The sequence below is a fragment of the Eublepharis macularius genome, chromosome 9 (assembly GCF_028583425.1).
Source record: "Eublepharis macularius isolate TG4126 chromosome 9, MPM_Emac_v1.0, whole genome shotgun sequence".
In the NCBI taxonomy this organism is placed as follows: Eukaryota; Metazoa; Chordata; class Lepidosauria; order Squamata; family Eublepharidae; genus Eublepharis; species Eublepharis macularius.
This window is the reverse complement of record NC_072798.1, coordinates 81,502,824-81,522,283: the sequence shown is the minus strand read 5'-3', so window position 1 is coordinate 81,522,283 and position 19,460 is coordinate 81,502,824. Positions and strand designations below refer to the sequence as shown.

The window sequence follows — 19,460 nt, the reverse complement described above, 5'->3', positions numbered from 1 at the left end:
CCACAGATTGGTGTCAGCTATAAATTCTAGGCACTGTCTACTTTGGCCCTCATAGGAGGGGGAATATCTTTTGTTTTTACTACTTGAAAATGTTCTAACACTTTTGAATAGAACCGTGAGCAAACTTTTAACTATATCTTGTTCAGAATGTCATAGGGCCACCCTGGACCGTATGAAATTGCTATGAGAGTGGATATAACTCATTGGTCATCTCTGATCTAAAACTTGTAGATATCTTAGAACAATATTTGCTTTTTGAGAACCAAATTAGCTGAACCATTGAAGATCTGTGATCAAGTTTCCTACCTCTTAAAAATTTGCTGGGGAGCAGCTCCAGGACTTCCATATCTGGACTGGAACAGCAGCAGTTTCTGATGAGAGATTAACCCTTCCCTCTGCATACTCTTTTCCTAAATTAAATCAACCTCCTGGCGGTTCTGTTTGCTCCAGTTTACATGGGGAAGATGGTACAGGTCAGCAAAGGATAACTCCCCTCCCCAGTGCAGATACAGATTGAGGCTTCTTGCATCTGCTCTTTAGGAACGCTCTTAAGAGGTGGAGAGATCTGTGGCAGGGCTTCCTATATCTCACCCAGCAAGTGCATTTGTTGTGCTTTCCGGCTGTGAACTGTGGCTGATTGTATACATCTTAAAGTCCTGTTGAAATCAACTATGCAGGTTTTCAGCCTCGGGCAGCAAGGCAATTAGAGGTTGTAATCACAGGCTAAAAGCAGAAAATGAGTTTCTTAAAGTAACAAATGAATATTTTAAATTATTAAAAATGATTGAATCTGTGAGTTTTATAAATTGTGTTTACATGTAAAATGTCACCCTGAAGTGTATTCTTCGTTGATGATCTTTGCATTTTGTCTTTCCTTTTTATCTTTCTCTTCATCTTTTTCCCTCATGGTGATTTTTCTAAGCCTGATTTCCCAGTAGTGTCAACAAATGGTGTTATGAAAATACTTCAAAAATGTTAAATGGCCTTATTTATATATTTCATTAAGTGGCTCTGTGCTTTATTCAGTTTTGGGTATAGGTTTGTGGAGATCTTAGTTACTTTAAAAATGAAAGCCCAGCCACATGTCTCACCAAAACACTAAGCAATAGTGTGACTGTAACTAAAATCAGGACTTTTTTTCAGAGGGAACGTGGTGGAACGGAGTTCCGGCACCTCTTGAAAATGGTCACATGGCCAGTGGCCCTGCCCCCTGATCTCCAGACGGAGGGGAGTTTAGATTGCCCTCTGCGCAGCAGCGTGGAGGGCAATCTAAACTCCCCTCTGTCTGGAGATCAGGGGGCGGGGCCACCAGCCATGTGACCATTTTCGCCGAGGGCGATTTAAACTTTAAAAAATTCCCCCCTTGTTCCAGCTGACCCAAAGTGACATCATTGTGTGGTCCTGAGTTCCACCACTGAGTTCCACCACCTCTTTTCCTAGAAAAAAAACCCTGACTAAAATCATATATCGTTTCAAGATTTGATTGATTAGAATGACATTTTGCTACTTGACAAGGGAGATCTTGGTTCCCAAGCAGGGGAAAAAATCTAGCAGTTAGGGCTTTTCCTGTTCGGACAAAGAGGATTGCCTTCGATGTGATTGGTTTATTTGGAAATGATCTATTTTATTCTCTTCAGAAATGTTTGAGTTTGAGGCTGCTCTGGTGATTTTGGTCCAGATTTAGTTGACTCAGGAAAGGGAATTATTGTTAATGCATTTGGGTAAAATAGTGCAATGATGCTATACATTCTGTGTAAATGTAGAAAACCAGGTACTGCCAGATAAATTCACAGATATCCTGAACAAATATTGACACAATTGTGGATAGAAAACAAGCACATAGCTGTCAGCATAGGCACGCTCATTGATACATAGCAGAGTCAGGTTTCTTGTGATTTCTTCCATTTAAATGTGCTTTACTGAGGCGATCATCCAACTTGTTTTTTTTTTTTAAATCTCGGGTTCTCAGAAAACTTTACGTCTGTTTAGAAAGTGATTAAAGCAAAGAATAGTAAAGGAAGGGCTTTTTCTGGGAAAAGAGGTGGTGGAACTCACTGGGTACCATATACACACATGTGCAAAGCGTGCGTGCGCTCCCGGGACCATGCAATGATGTCACTTCTGGGAAGTGACATCATCATGCAGGCCATGGCCAGCCCAGGAGAACTCCCACACACCACAGAGGACCCAATTTGGGCCCAGATCTACCTAGAATGTGCTGCCACCGCACAGGAGAACACTCCTCTGCCTGGCAGCAGCCCGATCCTGGCCATTTCAGGCCTGAATTGGGCTGAAATGGGCCCAAAATGGCCAAAATGGGCCTGAAACATCCTGGATAGGGCCCTAATCTGCCTGGAACAGGACACTGCCATGTGGGGGAACCCTCCTCCTCACTGCAGTGGCCCAATCCTGGCCATTTTGGGCTCAAATTGGGCCGAAACAGGCCCAAGGCTTAAAACATTCTTAAAAATACCTAGTCACGTGGGTATTTTTAAGAGGTGCTGGAATGCAGTTCCACGGTGTTCCGGTTGAAAAAAAGCCCTGAGTGAAGGTAAGGAGAAGGCAAATTTACAAACTTGGATGTTGGTATTGTTTCTTCCATCGGAGCAACAGAGAGTGAACAACAATTTGGTGAATTCTTGTTTACATCTTTGCACTAGTCAATTATGTAAGATGCTGCGGGGGTGGGGTGGCTAGACAAGCAATAATGTTAATCCCAATGTCTTCAGTTTATTTTAGTGGGAAAATGTGAACTTTACTGAACATAAATTTGTATTCATTCATCAGCCTGATGCTGCAAACCTTGTGAATATAGTCTTCCATTATGCCATCTGCCACATTGGATGATTTTTAATTACAAAACTAATATGAAAATCATTAAAACTGTTTCTCTCTGGGAACTGATGGAGGTATCTTCCCTGTAGGGAGGTATTTACAGCATCTCCATCCATATGGGGCCACTGTGATAATAACTGCTTGTAATGAACTTGGAATTTGAATTTTGTCATTTCTTTTGTTACAGATGGGGAACTCAAGGGGATTTCACCACAACTCATCCTCGGCCCATCGTCAAAGTTAAACTTTTTACAGAGAGCACTGGAGTCCTGGCACTTGAAGATAAGGAGCTAGGGAGAGTGAGTAGCAAATTATTACTAGTTTAAGAAGCTGGCAGATGGAAGGACCCACTGGAACTTTCTCATTTGTGAGAGTCATGGAAATTAACTCTTGCACCGTTGAACTCTGGTGTAACTCCTGTTCATTTTACTGCAAGGACAGATTCCTAATTAACTGTGACTAGAATGTATTGAAAAAAACGAGACATCTGGCCTGCATGACTCATACACTTGCAGCAGCATTTGTCAGTAATTTACATCTATGTTTATCATAAAAAGGTCAGAAACTAAAGTTGACCTTTTGGTGATGGAAAAGTCCATTTTAGATTAAAGTAAACTTGGTGGTCCTTGTCCAAACATGCAGTTTCTCTGATGGAATGGCGTTTTCATTCGCGGAAGGAAAGGTGGTGATATCTGCTCAGATCCCCTTCCCACTGCGGGCCCTTTCTCCTTATGCTGTTCTTAAGGATCTTTGATTAGAGATGTACATTTGGATATTTCCATTCTGCATACTTTATTGGTATTTTTCAGGTATATTTTGGTATGTGGATAATTTTCTGGATTTTTGGGAATTCTGGGTATCAGTTCCCCAAATATTCTGGAAATATTTAGGAATATCCTAAAATACTTGGGGCAGACATTTTAAGGCTTGCAGCCTGTTTTCTTCCATTTTACCAGTTTTCCAGGCAGTGGGGATGGGAGTAAAGGTCTACCAGACAGTGGGGTCAGATGTTAGGGGGATCACTTCTGTACAGAAAATAAATAAGTACTGTGCCAAAAATGTTGTTCTTACCACTTTCATAAAGGAAAACAAACCACAAATGTCACTGGAACAAGAGATGTTAGGAAGGTAGATCAGTATCTCTGCTTAAAACAAGGACAGTCAGATCCCACATATTCACCTGAAAGGAAACTTGTGCATGCTGTGTTGCTGTTGTCTTTCTTCTGTGATGAAGGCCCGTTGGTTCTGTTGGGCTCATCACATCAACTCTGGGTTCTGGTGGGATTCTCTGGTTTGATGTTGGTTCTGTTCGACTTGTTGCTTCTGTTTGCATTTGAAGGCTCTTAACTGGTGCATGTTTGGTTATTGGCTTCTTTGAATCCCCCCCCCATGCCCAGGTTACAATGGAGACAAGTAGGATGGTTGGGGCACCTTGTCCAGGGGTCCATAGCACTGAGCCTTTCCAGCTTGGTTGACACTTGGCTAGTCTTTAGTAGAATGGCAGCACTAGGTCTCCGGAAATTTTGGTGTAAATTGGTTGAAAACTAGCTACTCCAGCCTCCTGGAAAGATTCGCCTTAGAGAACAATGGAACCCAAATAATTTCAGAATCCTGAAAAAAAAACCCAATCCTGAAATGGTTTGGGAGGAGCCAAATGCCCCTGAATATCATAATTTAATCTCTTCCTGAAATCTGAATAAAAAATGCCACTTTTTTTAGTTGCACATCCCTACCTTTGACCCCCAGGAAAAAATAGGTGACGGGCAGGAGGCTCAGTGGGCTGCAAAAGGAAGTGGGGGCAGTGGGAATGACCTGTTCCGCCAGTATTTAGATAACATGCTAGTATTAGGGAAGGTAGATCTTGGAAGCTATCTCTAAACTTTTTTTCATATACTACTTAAACTTTCAGCGAATCCTTCTTGACCACCTTGTTTCTGCAGGTGACAGTTTGAGCTTCAGTGGTAGGACTTATAGCAGACTGTTACACATTCCAATCAATGTGAATGTAGTTTGCAGTATTTAGATTTTAATTAAGCTCCTGCATAGAGGCTTTAGGATCATGCTACTGCTCCCATCTAAGGGCCAAGCTACACATGACGAATGACACTTGAATGGCAAGTGGATTGAGTGGAGGGCAAGTGAACAGGGAGAAATACACTTGCTGTTCAAGTGTCATTCATCATGTGTAGCTTGGCCCTTAGATGGCTTTTGTACGTGCAGGTACCACGATTCCCGCCATAACCTTTTTTGGTAGTCAAAGACAACAGCTTTCTTTTTTACCAGCAGAAAAGTTGGATTGAGCCGTTCTAAAATTTGCTGCCGCTTTGTCTTAGCTTTTTTTTAAAAAGTCCAGGTAGAAACTACAGTGTGTCCCAATGCTGGTGAAGGATACCTGCATTTCAGATTGTTTCCAAGGGAAAGGAGATCTACATTATGTGGAACTGTCATCAAGAATGTCCCCCTGTGTGTTCAGGGTTCAGTGTAGTGGTTGCTGTGTTACCTTGGGCTAATAATACCCTCTCAACCTCAACTACCTCAAAGGGTTGTTGTGAGGATAAAATGGAGAAGGGGAGAATGATGTAAGCCACTTTGGGTATATGTTGTCGAGAAAAGTCAGGCATAAATGAAGTAACATAAAATGATGATTCAAGAGGGAGCACTCGCTTGAGCTTGGAAATTACCAATGGACAAAAGGCTTACTTCCAGAGTAAGGGATGGTCAGCGTAAGGTAGCCCCTGGACTAAATCAGTCAAGGGTGATCTGCCTTATCTCAGTTGCAGATCCAAAAGCTGAAGCTGGCTATTGGAACAAGCAAGCTTACCGTCTCCCCTCCCGCTTCTCAAAACGTGTTGCCATCCAGGGCCTTAGTAACACAAATAAACCCACACCTAAGGGAAAAGTTCTGTGTTATGTGTTTGTTCAAATATTGAAGATCGGGGTTGATAATGCCAAATAAGCTCTTACTGATATTTGTTATGTTTCAGAAATTGTGATATTGATCTTCCATAGGCAACTGTGAAACCAGGCTTGTTGCCTACAATTTTGCAGAGTTGGTATATTAAAAAAAAGTAATGAGAAACTCGACCTGTAGTTTGTGTAAATACTTGTGACACTCTTAATCTGGGATTCTACAGATTCATAGAGAATAGGCCCTTCAATAGCAGGTAGCCATATTGACTAAAGGGAACCTCTGTGTTAATAACATTGGATTTAATAATAACATTCAATTTATATACCGCCCTTCAGGATGACTTAACACCCGCTCAGAGCAGTTTACAAAGTATGTCATTATTATCCCCACAACAATCACCCTGTGAGGTGGATGGGGCTGAGAGAACTCTGGAAGAGCTGTGACTGACCCAAGGTCACCCAGCTGGTTTCAAGTGGAGGAGTGGGGAATCAAACCCGGTTCTCCAGATTAGAGTCCTGTCTCAGGGACCTTATTGCGATGATATGGATTAAAGCACATGGCAGTAAGCAATACAAAGCAATACACTTGTATTCTAGGTGAACTTTTAAACTTTGCATGAACTGTCTTGAGTTTTTCCTAACAGAATTGCATAACCAAAACAGGTGTAGCTTTCATCTTTGCCAACTAATTAAAAATAGTGGACTCCATCTGGATTAATGTTCTTCTATCAGAGAATGGACCAATGGTGATCTACCAACTTAACTCTTATTATTTTTCACAGATTTAGTTTTGTTTTGCAAGTTAGATATAAAGTCATTTTGGCTAATTAGAAGGTTATACAATAGAAATGATGAATTTTTAATGAAGCATCAAAGCAATCATAGATTGTTTATGTTATCACATGAAAAAGATCTTAGATATTTGCATAAGATAACCTATAAAACACGCAAATTCAGACAGTTCTGATTGGAAGAAGTCTCATGAGAATTTAGGTGAGAATCTTACCTTTGCATTGTATGCTATAGGAATCTTAATGCGTTTCATAGAAACGTTGATTGTTTTAAACTTAGAGTTAATTAGGAAATGTTAGCAAACCTAATTCTTACTGCTTTTCTGTGTTCTATTTTTGTAAGATTTATATTAATGACTATATATGTTTCGATATCTTGCTTCTTTAAGAAACTAGAGTGTAATTCCAATAAAAGGGAAATAAATAAACTCTAGAAAGGTGTCTGTGTACTATGAGGAGGAGGAGCAAAGCAAAAAGGACCCTATAAATATTGTACTAGTGAGCAGAACTTGTTCAAAGAGCAGTCCTGTTTGACAGGCCTTACTAATTGCCGAAAGCTATCCAAGAGTAAAGATAAATCTTTCTTTTTGGATGATGGGATCTTTGGTAAGGTGCGGATAAAAGAGTCCACTACAACCTAACTCTAGATCTTTGTAGGATCGGAGCCCTAGCCCTGGTTACAGGACAGGGTGGAATTCTCAGTTCCTTGTATATTCCTGTAGTTGAGTCCCGGCCTTTGCCGGATCACCATCTCCTGTCAACCAGCTCGTGCCTTAATGTAGACAGCAGCTTATTGCTAGACTCTTGCCCTTTGGGAGAACTGTTGGCTCCTGCTCTGCTTATTCTTGCCTGCGGCCCTTGAACCTTGCCACCCAGCTTGCCAAGTACAGAACAGACACCAAAAAGATTACCCTTTTCTTGAAAGGGATGAAGGAAGCCTTGTGGACAAGGGAACATCAGAACTCCAGAAAGAGCTGGAAATGGACTGCCAAGCTTATTCGTGCTTCTGACTTTCCTTCGCCAGGTGCCTGGTTTATTGCCCACTCCTGAGTCCTGATTAGAGCTAGAAAAAGGAGAGTTGTGCTGTGATGTTCCTGGTCAGAACATTGTGTTCACATAATGGTTTAATAATGTAATCTTGGCTGTTGTGATTCTGGCTTGCATTAGCGAATGGCTTCATATCTGGACATTTCTTTTACAGCAATCAAAACTCATTTCTGTTACTCAGAGCCAGATGACTTCTAATGACAAGTTAGCTAATGAAAGACTTTTTCCTCCCCTCACTGAACAAGGTTGCCTTTTCTTCTTCCTAGCGCTGCACCACTTAGTGATTGAATAATGCCTTTTATTATCCGTGAAATATCTTTCTAGATATTCAAGGGTAAATCTTCAAAATCCTGCATTTCAATTTAGGCAAGCAAATGCCATTATAAAAGGAAAAGGCAGAGTCCAATTTTGTCATGCTTCCTTTTGAAAATGTGCATTTCCATTTTAATCAGAACCAGGGGCCTTTTGAATACTTTTAACTGTGCTATATTATGACACTACTTCCTGTCTATGCAAAATGTGCAATGCAAAGCCAGTTGAAATATTTCTATAATGCCATCTTTCTGTTATCTCATATCTAGACTAGACATATCCAGCTCCTTCCATTTTTCCTCATAGGACTTGATCTCCAGACTACTCACCATTTTTGTTGTCCTCCCTTGGACACCTTCCAGCAGTCACCATCCTTCTTAAACTACACTTCCCCAAACTGAACGCAGTACTCCAAATTAGGTCTAACCAGAGCAGAGTAAAACAGTACCGTCACTTTGTGTGCTCTGGACACTATACTTCTCTTGATACAGCCTAAAATTCTATTTGCCTTTTTAGCTACTGCATCACTCATGTTCAGTGTATGATCTACTAAGACACCTATATCCTTTTCACATGTACTACTACCAGGACAGGTTTTCCTCATCCTATAATTAAGCATTTGATTTCTTCCTACCTAAATGCAGAACTTTATAATAGCGTAATAATAACATTCAATTTATATACCGCCCTACAGGATAACTTAACGCCCACTCAGAGCAGTTTACAAGGTGTGTTATTATTATCCTCACAACAATCACCCTGCGAGGTGGGTGGGGCTGAGAGAGCTCTCAGGGCCAAGCTACACATGACGAATGACACTTGAACGGCAAGTGGATTGAGTGGAGGCCAAGTGAACAGGGAGAAATACACTTGCCGTTCAAGTGTCATTCATCATGTGTAGCTTGGCCCTGAGAAGCTGTGATTGACCCAAGGTCACCCAGCTGGCTTCAAGCGGAGGAGTGGGGAATCAAACCTGGTTCTCCATATTAGAGTCCTGCCGCTCTTAACCACTACACCAAACTGTTGAAATTCATTTTGTTAGCTTTAGCCCAATTTTCCAGCCTGCCAAGATCATCTTGAATTTTGATTCTGTCTTCTACTGTATTTGCTTCCCCTTCCTCTCCCAATTTAGTATCATCTGCGAATTAAATGGTACCCCTTCTATTCCTTCATCCATTTATAAAGATGTTAAAGAACACAAGGCCCAGGACAGTTCCCTAAGGCACTCCACTTGTCACTCCTCTCCAAGAGGATGAGGAACCATTTACAAGCACTGTTTGGGTGCCATCTGTCCACAGTTACAAATCCACCAAACAGCGATAGGATCCAACCACATTTCACCAACTTTTCAACAAGAATATTATGTGGAACTTTATCAGTTTGATTTCTGTAGAATTCACTGGTTTGACATGATTCTCTGGTTTGATGTTGGTCCCTTTGCTTCACTTTGGTTCTGGGGGGGTTCTATTCCCTTGGTTCAGTTTGGCTCTGTTGGGCTTTCTCTGGGTTGAAGTTGCATTTGGGAGTGAGCCTTTAGCCAGTGGCAGCCTTGCTGTTGTATGTTTCTCCCTGAGAGACAGCTTGAAAATTTTCCTTCCATGGGAAACAGTGCAAAGTGACTGGGACATCTTTTCAGGGGCCCATAGAATTGGACCCCATGGGTTCAATCTTCCTGAAACTTGGGGGCTCTTTAGAGGACACACAGGATTAGGTTGCTTGTGTTTGCTGGCAAAATATCCCCTCTCTGATATAGGGGGAAAAATGAGATTTTCTAATGTTGCTGAACAGGATTAAGGAATCTTTTTTGGATTTCAGGAATCCCAGATTTTTTGGGGATCCCCGACACCTGGGTCTGGAGAACATATTTTTAATGCCAGCATAAAATCTTCTTGTATCTGCTTGTTTTAAGAATTTTTTTTTAAAGTCTGACACTATAGGAATCTTGGTCATCTGACTTTGAGGTTTTGATGTGGAATGAGAGCGATGCGCAAAAGAAGAGGCAGCGCGTTTCATTTCTAGATAATGTCACTTGTACCTTGAAGATTAATTCTGCTTCAACTATAAGTATGTAATAATTAATTAACCTAGTGCCAAATTGCAGTTTGAAAGGCTGAACTGTACAGCAGGAAGAGCTGTGTTCATAATATACATCTTTTTAATAAGGAACATCGTTTTAATGCCAACATAAATTCTTTTGGCTTCAGAATTGCAATTATTCCAGCTTCCTTGCTGGAAACATTATTTTGAGCAGAAGCTGGCTGCAGAAAGGGAGGGAATGGTCTAAGTATGCAGTCCTTTTGAAAAAGCACACTTTTGAAAAAAATGCTCTTGCATTTGGTTTGCTAATATTTAACACTAGAGAGGTTCCCACTTTTTTGGCCATGTACTGCCCTTCTGTGAATCAAGATATTCAAAACTATTAATTCAAAGTGACAGCCATTGTTGTTGCTTAACACACAAGCGAATACAATGAGAGAGCAGCAGGTGGTGTTTGAGCACAGAGGCTATTTGAATATAAAGATAATTTAGTCTTGTTCTACTGATTATTTAATTAAGGGGGGGGAAACGATTGTGTTTTGAGATGCTTGTCAAATCCTAAAGCAGCCAATAATAATTAGTTTTGTGAGGATTTTTTGGTGGCTGTTTTATAATAGCTTGTAAAAATCTTTTTTTTTTTTAAATTTTTTATTGGGTTAGAACATTAATATTTTTACATTCCATTACATTCAATTTTCCCCTAATTTTTCGTTTCTAACCCCCTCCCTTTCCCCCCCTTTTGTTGACTTCCAACAGCTTTCCCACCCTCTGTCCCTTTTCCCTTACTTCTATTAACTTCCTCTGTCTAAAACAAATATATATTCTCCATTATATTAAGCAGTACATCTTTAACTCTTTTACTTATTATACATCCAAACTATACTTCTTTAGATAAACAATTTATCCCATTTTCCAGTTTTGAATATTTCTATATATCATAAACCATAAAAATTTCCCACATTTAAATCAAACAATTTGATTTGTTCTCTATATATTAATCATTTCTTCTTTTTATAGTATTTCTATATAACTCATCACATAATCAGTCGTTTTAACTCTTCTATACATTCAGTTTGGTGCATATAAGTCTTATCAAGTAAAAAAAAAATATTGTTAATTACTCAATCCTCATGTTTAAACCGTTAATTATTCTCTATCAATATTCTATCAATTAACCTTTACATATCTATATATATCTCAATCAATTAATTAATCTAACTGCTTATAAATTCACATTTCTCTTCCTCCCCCGGTAAAGTCACCCCTCTCTTTTATACTTTTATTGTACTTCAGTAGTTCTCAAACTGCCACAGTTTTCCTCCCACCTCCCACTTCTTCTCCAGATATTGTTTCAGCTTCTCCCAGTCTGTGTTAAACTGCCCTGAGTCCAGATCTCTCAGTTTTCTTGTCATCTTATCCATTTCAGCCATATACAGCAATTTGTAGATCCAATCTTCAATAGTTGGCACTTCTTGTACTTTCCATTTCTGCGCATACAAAAGTCTAGCTGCTGCAGTCATATAAAATATCAACGTCCTATGATGGGCTGGAATTCCCTCCATTCCCAAGTTTAGCAGCAGGAGTTCTGGGTTCTTATTTATTTGAAACTGTAAAATTTCACTCATTTCTCTTATTATTTCCCCCCAGAACTGCCTAGCTACCTCACACGACCACCACATATGATAGAGGGAGCCCTCATGCTTCCTACATTTCCAGCATTTATTAGAAGTGTTCAAGTTCCCTTGCGCAATCTTCTTTGGTGTCATGTACCAACGATAAATCATTTTGAAAATGTTCTCTTTAATATTAATACATGTCGTTGTCTTCATTGTAGTTTTCCACAAGTATTCCCATGCCTCCATTGTTATTTCTTTATTAAAGTTTATAGCCCATTTCACCATTTGTGTTTTAACTATCTCATCCTCGGTATACCATTTCAACAATACTTGGTATACCTTGGATATTCTTTTCTTGTCTTCTTTAAGAAGGGTCTGCTCTAGTTCCGAGTTCTCTGTTCGTATGCCCCCTTTTGCAGAGTCCGAATTGTATAAGTCTTTAATCTGTCTGTACTGGAACCAATCATAGTTAGGTGATAGTTCCTCTTGCGTCTTTATTCTAAGTTTAGATGCTTCAGTTTTGGTTATTTCTTTGTACGTTAAACATTGTTGTTCATTATCAACAGCTCTCGGATCTATCACCTCGTATGGAACCACCCACCAGGGGGTTCCTTCTTGTAGGTAAATTCTGTACTTCTTCCAGATTGTATATAAACTTCTCCTTACAAAATGATGCAGGAACATCGAGTTGACCTTTACTTTGTCATGCCATAAGTATGCGTGCCATCCAAAAAAATTTTTATATCCCTCTAGGGCTAATAGTTTCTTATTCTTTAATGTCATCCACTCTTTTAACCAAACTAGGCAGATTGCATCATGATAAAGTCTCAGGTTGGGCAGTTGCATTCCGCCTCTTTCCTTTGCATCTTGTAGAACTTTTACTTTCACTCGAGGCTTCTTGCCTGCCCAAACAAAATCTGATATTTTCCTCTGCCATTTTTCAAATTGTTTAGAGTCTCTGATGATTGGTATTGTCTGTAGCAAAAACATTACTCTTGGTAACACATTCATCTTAACTGCTGCAATCCTGCCCAGCCATGACAAATTCAGTCTATTCCATTTGATCAAGTCTCTCTCTATCTGAGTCCATAATTTTTCATAATTGTTCTTGAACAAATCTATATTTTTTGCAGTCAGCTCAACTCCCAAATATTTCACCTTACTAGTTACTTCACAGTCCGTTATTTCCATTAACAATTGTTGTTTCTGCTTAGTCATGTTTTTGCATAATATCTTTGACTTCTTTTTGTTAATGAAGAAACCTGCCAAGTCACCAAACTCCTTGATCTTATCTATCACTTTTGGCATGTTCTCCAATGGATCTTCTACAATTAACATTATGTCATCTGCAAATGCTCTAACCTTGTATGAATAGTCCTTTATTTTTATTCCTCGTATTTCCTCATCTTGTCGTATTTGTATCATCAGAATCTCCAATACTAAAATGAACAACAATGGAGATAACGGGCAACCTTGTCTTGTTCCTTTACTAATCGTCAATTTCTTGGTCAGTTCATCATTCACTACAATTGCTGCAGTCTGGTCTCTATAAATTTCTTTAATTGCTCTGATGAATCTTTCTCCCAGTTGTAGCTTTTCCATAGTGGCATACAAAAAATCCCAGTTTAAATTGTCAAACGCTTTTTCAGCGTCTACAAAGAAGAAACCAACCTCTTTATCACAACGCTTGTCATAGTATTCAATAGCATTGATCACTGTCCTTAAATTGTCTCTTATTTGTCTGTCCGGCAAAAAGCCTGCTTGTTCTTCCTCTATGACTTCCGAGAGCCACCCCTTCAGTCTCTCCGCCAATATCTTCGCAAAAATTTTATAATCATTGTTAAGTAATGATATAGGCCTGTAATTTTTCACATTAGTCAGATCTTGGCCCTCTTTTGGGATCAATGATATATTCGCTTTGCTCCAAGTGTCTGGAATTCTTTGATCCCTGAAAACTCCGTTCATCACCTCTTTTAGGAATGGTGCCAGTTCGTTGGCCATTGTCTTATAAAATTTAGCCGTAAGTCCATCTGGCCCTGGCGCCTTTCCTAGATTTGCGGATTGTATTGCCTTACTTATTTCCTCATCAGTTACTTCACTGTTCAACTTATTTCTCCAAGCTTCCGAGATCTCTGGAAGTTTGGTTTTCTCCAAATATGATGCTATTGATTCTTTGGTTACTTCTTTTTTATTATACAGCTTAGCATAGAATTTATAAAAGGCTCTACTAATGGTAGTCTGCTCCAGGTACGTTTTATTTTCTTCACAGATTTTATTTATTATTTTCTTTTCCCTTTTCTTCTTCAATTGCCATGCCAAATATTTCCCAGGTTTATTAGCACCCTCAAAAGCTTTTTGATTCAGTCTTTTAAGGTTCCACTCCAATTCTTTATTACTCATTGCTGTTAACTGTTCTTGAAGAATTTTGATTTCCTGATGTATTTTCTTTTTCCCTGGTCTCTTTTTTAACTGTGCTTCTTTGGCCTTTATTTTCTCCTCAATCTCTTGTCTTTTCTCCTCTTTCTTTTTCCTTGCTCTGCCATTTAAGTCCATTAGTATGCCCCTTACAACCGCCTTGTACGCGTCCCAAACTTTACTGGTTGGTACTTCTTTATTCACGTTGTATTGTATAAAAAACTTTGTCTCTCTTCTCAATATTTCCATATTCTCACTTTCCTGTAACAAGTCCTCATTTATTCTCCAGGCTTTCCTTTTTCTCCTTTTTCCAAATTTCCACATAATTGGATTGTGATCTGAGCCTACCATCGGCATTATTTCTACCTCCTTAGTCCATAACGCTAAGTCCTTTGAGGCCCAGATCATATCAATTCTTGATAATGTAAGATGCCTTGCAGAATAAAAAGTAAACTGTTTGGTTTTAGGATATTCTCTCCTCCATACGTCTTCGAGAGTCTCTTGTTGAATCAACTCAAAAAAAAGCTTTGGCAATAGTCCTCTTTTCTTTTGTGCTGTTGTAGTCTTTTTGTCTAGTTCCAAATCTGTCACTCCATTGAAGTCTCCAGCAAGAATTATCTGGTCATATACAAGATCGTCTAAGTGCTTCCTTAAATCCTCAAAGAAGCTTTCCTTTGCACCGTTAGGTGCATAAAGTCCGACTACCAACACTCTCTTTAAATTCCAATTACATTCCACTGCTACAAATCTAGCTTCAACATCTCTCAAAACAAATTTTGGCTGCAGCTCCTCTTTTATGTACAACACCACTCCTCTTTTTTTCGTGTTTGAGGCCGCTACAAATTCTTTGCCCAATTTTCCAGATTTTAAATATTTTACATCCTGTTTTCTAATATGGGTCTCCTGCAAACAAACAATATCACATTTTTGTTTTAGTAGCCAATGAAAAATATTTTTCCTCTTATTCGGTGAGTTTAGTCCATTTACATTCCAAGATAATACTTTACACTCCATATTCATGATTTTGTTGGTAAGTCTTTTTCATTGTCCTTGATAAATCTCTCCATCTCCCGCTCAGATCTGATGCGTTTTTTTGCCCCTCCAAACTCAAAGGACACTCCTTCCGGTAACTCCCATCTGTATCTAATATTCATGTCCTTCAAAGTCTGAATTAGCACTCTATATTTTTTCCTGTCCAGTAACACTGATCTGGGCAGTTCCTTCATTATGATAATCGTCTTGCCATCAATCTCCAATGGATCTTGAAATTGTTTTGTCACAATCCTCTCTTTCATGTTTCTAGTTGTAAATTGCACAATCACATCCCTTGGCAGTTTCCTCTGGGTTGCAATTCTCGAGTTCACACGGTACGCCACATCTAGGATAGCCACAATTTCCTCCTCCTCCTTCCCCAGGTAATCAGCCAACACCTCAGTCATCTGTTCTTGCGCTGACTTCCCTTCCACCTCTGGCAGACCACGAAAACGAAGCTGCTTCTCCATGTGTTTAGTTTCTGCAACTGACATCCTCCCCTTCACCAGTCTCATCTCTGTTTGTTGCGTGTCTATTAAATTCTCCATCGCGTCTTCTACTGTTTTAACTCTCTGCTGCGTTCCTTGTAATTCACTACTAATCGTTTCCACGCCTTTTTTCACTTCTGACAGCTCCGACTTTACTGTCTGTGTAACTTCTTTGACCTCTTTAATAAGCTCCAATTTCGTGTCCTTAAGTTCTTTCATCATGTCTATAAGTTTTTTGTCCAAATTTTCTATTGCCGATTGCCACTCTTTTTTCGACATCGTGGGGCTTGCTTTAGCTCGCTCCCACGAATCTGCTCTCTTCCTTAGCTCCGTGGCGTATATTTAAACGTTTTCTTTTTTTTCAAATGTCCCAATCTTTGCCAAAATTAATTTTTTTTGTATCCAAAATGTCGGGGGTCTTTTCTCTATGGTTTCTCTATGTTATTGTAATCCAAGATGGCCTACTTCCTCTTCCGCTGAAGCCGCGACCCTTCCCCTTTCAAAAATGGCGATTCCCTACTTCCTGTCCGTCGGCAAGGGCCGCTTCCCTCCAGCCACTCTATTGTTGTTACGCACTTCCTGTCTCCCGTCTTCCCACAGCAGGTCTCGCGATGGTGTCTTTTTCCCACAGCTCCAAAACCACAGGTATTCAAAACAATAGTCCGATTCTTGCAATAACTTCTTTAAATTTAGTCTCTTTTAAAAGTCTTCACCTCCTTTTCCTCCTTCACCTCCTTCCTCCTTCCTCCTTCACCTCCTTTTCACTAGTCTGTTGCAGTTTAAAAATCTACTTTCTTTCCTCTCTGTTTTTATCAATCTGTCCCGTTTCAAGAGATAGCGATCTTTACCTTCTCTTCAACTTTCTCGGGTTGTAATCACTGTTTCGATCTTAAATTCTCCTCTCAACTTCCCTCCCCGATCGAAGCTTGGGTATGTAGGTCTTATGCCAGCCGAATTGGCCCCAAAACTGCCGCAGAGATTATAGCCGACCCGTCGCAAGGTGGGACCTCAAGGATCGGGGGGGAGACTCCTTGAGTAGAGCCCCCCCTCGTCCGAGATCTAGCTCACCCTAGGGTCTTGAGCGTTCTTTGCCTGCTCCCCGCCTGAGAGCAGTCGGCCGCGGGTTATTTTCACCCCTCCGGCCGGTTAAAACGGCAGTCCGGTCAGCTCCACAAATGGAGCTGCGTTAGACCTCCATGAATCCCAAACCGGAAGTCCAATAGCTTGTAAAAATCTTGAAATAGCTTGTTGGCACTTTCTGTGGGAAATGTTTAGAGCAGAATCTGCTTCTTCACTGGTTATTATTACAGGACATCTTTGGTCCAAATTGGAATGATGCTTTCCCCTTGTGTTCTCGAGGCCTTTTGTTTTCCAAATTTGATGCTGAAGATTCCTGTTTGTTCTTCTCTTCCTCTGAATCCAGCTTTGTCTCCAGCACCTACCCTGGTTTCAGAGTTTACAGATCTTTGTCTGTCAGTATAAAGTAGTATTTGGTTGATGGGATAGTGTGTGGTTGAGAGGATATGCATGGGGTGGTATGTAAGCACCTAGCTTCTTTAAATGAAATAAGGTACTGAGGGCCAGATGAAGTGCATCCCAGGATATTAAAGGAACTTGCTGATGTCATTTCAGAACTTCTGTCTATAATCTTTGAGAATTCTTGAAGAACAGTTGAGGTGTTGGAAGACTAGAGGTGGGCAAATGTTATCCCCATCTTCAAGAAGGGGAAAAAAGGAGTGTTACAGTAATACAGATTAGAGCACTTTTTGCTAAGTAATACACAAGTATTCTAGTGGACTTCTGAACTCTGCGTGAACGCTGTTGTAGTTTTTTCTCACTTATATAACCAACACAGGTGTACTTACATCTAACAGCTTATTAAAAATAGTGGACAATGTCTAGATTAATGTCCTCCTATCATAGAATGGACCAATGGAGATCTACTCACTTAACGCTTCCTGTAATTTTTCATTGTTTTATAGTTTTATTTTGCAAGTTGGATACAATGTCACTTTTTGGCTGATTAGAATGATATACAATAGAAAATATGAATATTTAATAAAATATTAAAGCAATCATAATTTATGCTATCACATGAAAAAGATCTTAGATTTTTACATGATAATCTATAAAAATTGCCAACTCAGATAGTATGTTGGAGTTTTTGACTGAAAGAAATTTCATGAGGACCTAGGTGAGAATTTTACCATTGCTATGGGAATCTGAATGCATTTCATAGAAACTTTGATTGTTTTAGAGTTAGTTAATTAGGAAATGTTAGCAAACCTAATTCTTACTGCTTTTCTGCATTCCATCTTTGTAGGATTTATATTAATAATCATATATGTTTTGATATCTTGCTTCTTTAAAAAGACTAGAGTGTATTTCAATAAAAAGAAAGAAATAAACTCTAGAAGGACTCTGTGTGTCTTGCTGTGAGGAAGGGACAGAATCATTAGAACACATTATATTTGATTGCAAGGTGTATAGCAATCTTCGCAAATCTCTTCCCCTTTTTTCAACTTTGCCTCTTACCCATAGCCAAAGGATATGCACTCTGAGGGGTTTCTTTTCAGATAGACATCCTAAGATCACATTTCAGGTGGCCAGATTTGGTTGGATTGCTTCGAGGATCAGGAAATCCTTAGTGTCTAAGTGAATGATTTTATTGTACCACTGAGAATTTTAAAGTTTATACTATTGTATCATGAATGATTTTACCCAGGTATTGTGAATGGTTTTATTGATGTTTTATTTTCTTCTGTGGTACCTTTTATTGGTGTTTTTGTAAATTGCTGGTCACTGACCGTGGAAAATAAACTACTACTACTGTGTGTCTTGATGGGGAAAATTTTTGCAAGAAGATCCCTATAAATAATTTGTGCTGGTAAGCGGCACTGTTTTTTAAAAAAGCGAGTTCTGTTTCTTCAGGCCTTAAGTAAGTGCTGAAAGCTGTCCAAGAGTAAAGATAAATCTTTAGTCTGAGATAGTGGAAGTAAGACACTGATAAAAGTCTGTTACAGGAGGATAGTGATAATTACTGACCTGTCAGCTTGACGTCCATACCTGAAAAGGTTTTAGAACAAATCGTCAAGCGGACAGTCCTTGAGCATTTAGAAAAGAAGGCTGTGAGATTACTAAGATACAGCGTAAGTTCCTCAACCACTGAGATCTATTGTAAATCAATCACTAACCCAGAGCACCTTCCCCCGGCTGCTCAAACAGATGGTTATTTGTCTGCTAATTAAAAAGCCATCCCTATACAAAAATGACATGGCCAATTATCGCCCAGTCTCTAATTTACCTTTCTAGGCAAAGTGATTGAGAAAGAAGTAGCTGGCCAACTCCAGGTCTTCTTGGATAACTAATGCTCTGGACTAGGGGTGTGCAAGCCAAAAATTTTCGGCTATAGCCGAAAGTAGAAAGCCGAAAGAAGATTCTCTATCGTTAAAGCCGAAAGCCGAAACAAGAATCTCTTTCGGCTTTCGGCTTTCGGGATTCGTTCGGCATTCTTTCGGCATTCTTTCGGCTTTTTTCTATGGGAAAATGCCTCTGTCTTCCAGGATGCCTGGAGGAGGCATTTTCCCACCGAATAAGCCCACAATTGGTGGGGACCTTCCTCTAACCCTTCTCTAACAACCACCCAAGTTTCAGACAGATTGGACTTTGGGGGGCCATGTTATGGCCCCCCAAAGCAGGTCCCCCCATACTCCCATAAGAAAGCGAAGGAGCAGCATATTGTTAGCATGCTGCTGCTGATCTTTCTTCATTATTTCCTATGGGGAAAAAATGAAGAGGCAGGCTTCCTTTGCCAGGGGTGGCATTTTGCATGCAAAATGCCCCCCAGCCCTCAGGGGCCCTTCTCCCACCCCTCCTCCCACCCCCCACCAAGGCTCAGCCTGCTCCCACTTGGGGGGGGCATTTCATGGCCTCCCCAAGTAGGTGCTCTAATCTCTACCACTGACAGCTGGGGGAGG

The 19,460-nt window shown here is 40.0% G+C and overlaps 1 protein-coding gene across 1 annotated transcript in view; it reads left to right on the top strand.

The window, feature by feature from the left end:
* CADPS2 (calcium dependent secretion activator 2) overlaps nucleotides 1-19,460 on the top strand; it is a 474,548-nt gene that overhangs the window by 186,873 nt on the left and 268,215 nt on the right. Inside the window, exon 7 of the mRNA XM_054988125.1 lies at nucleotides 3,023-3,134. Within this exon, the coding sequence (XP_054844100.1) occupies nucleotides 3,023-3,134 (112 nt within the window). The remainder of the gene's footprint in view (nucleotides 1-3,022; nucleotides 3,135-19,460) is intronic.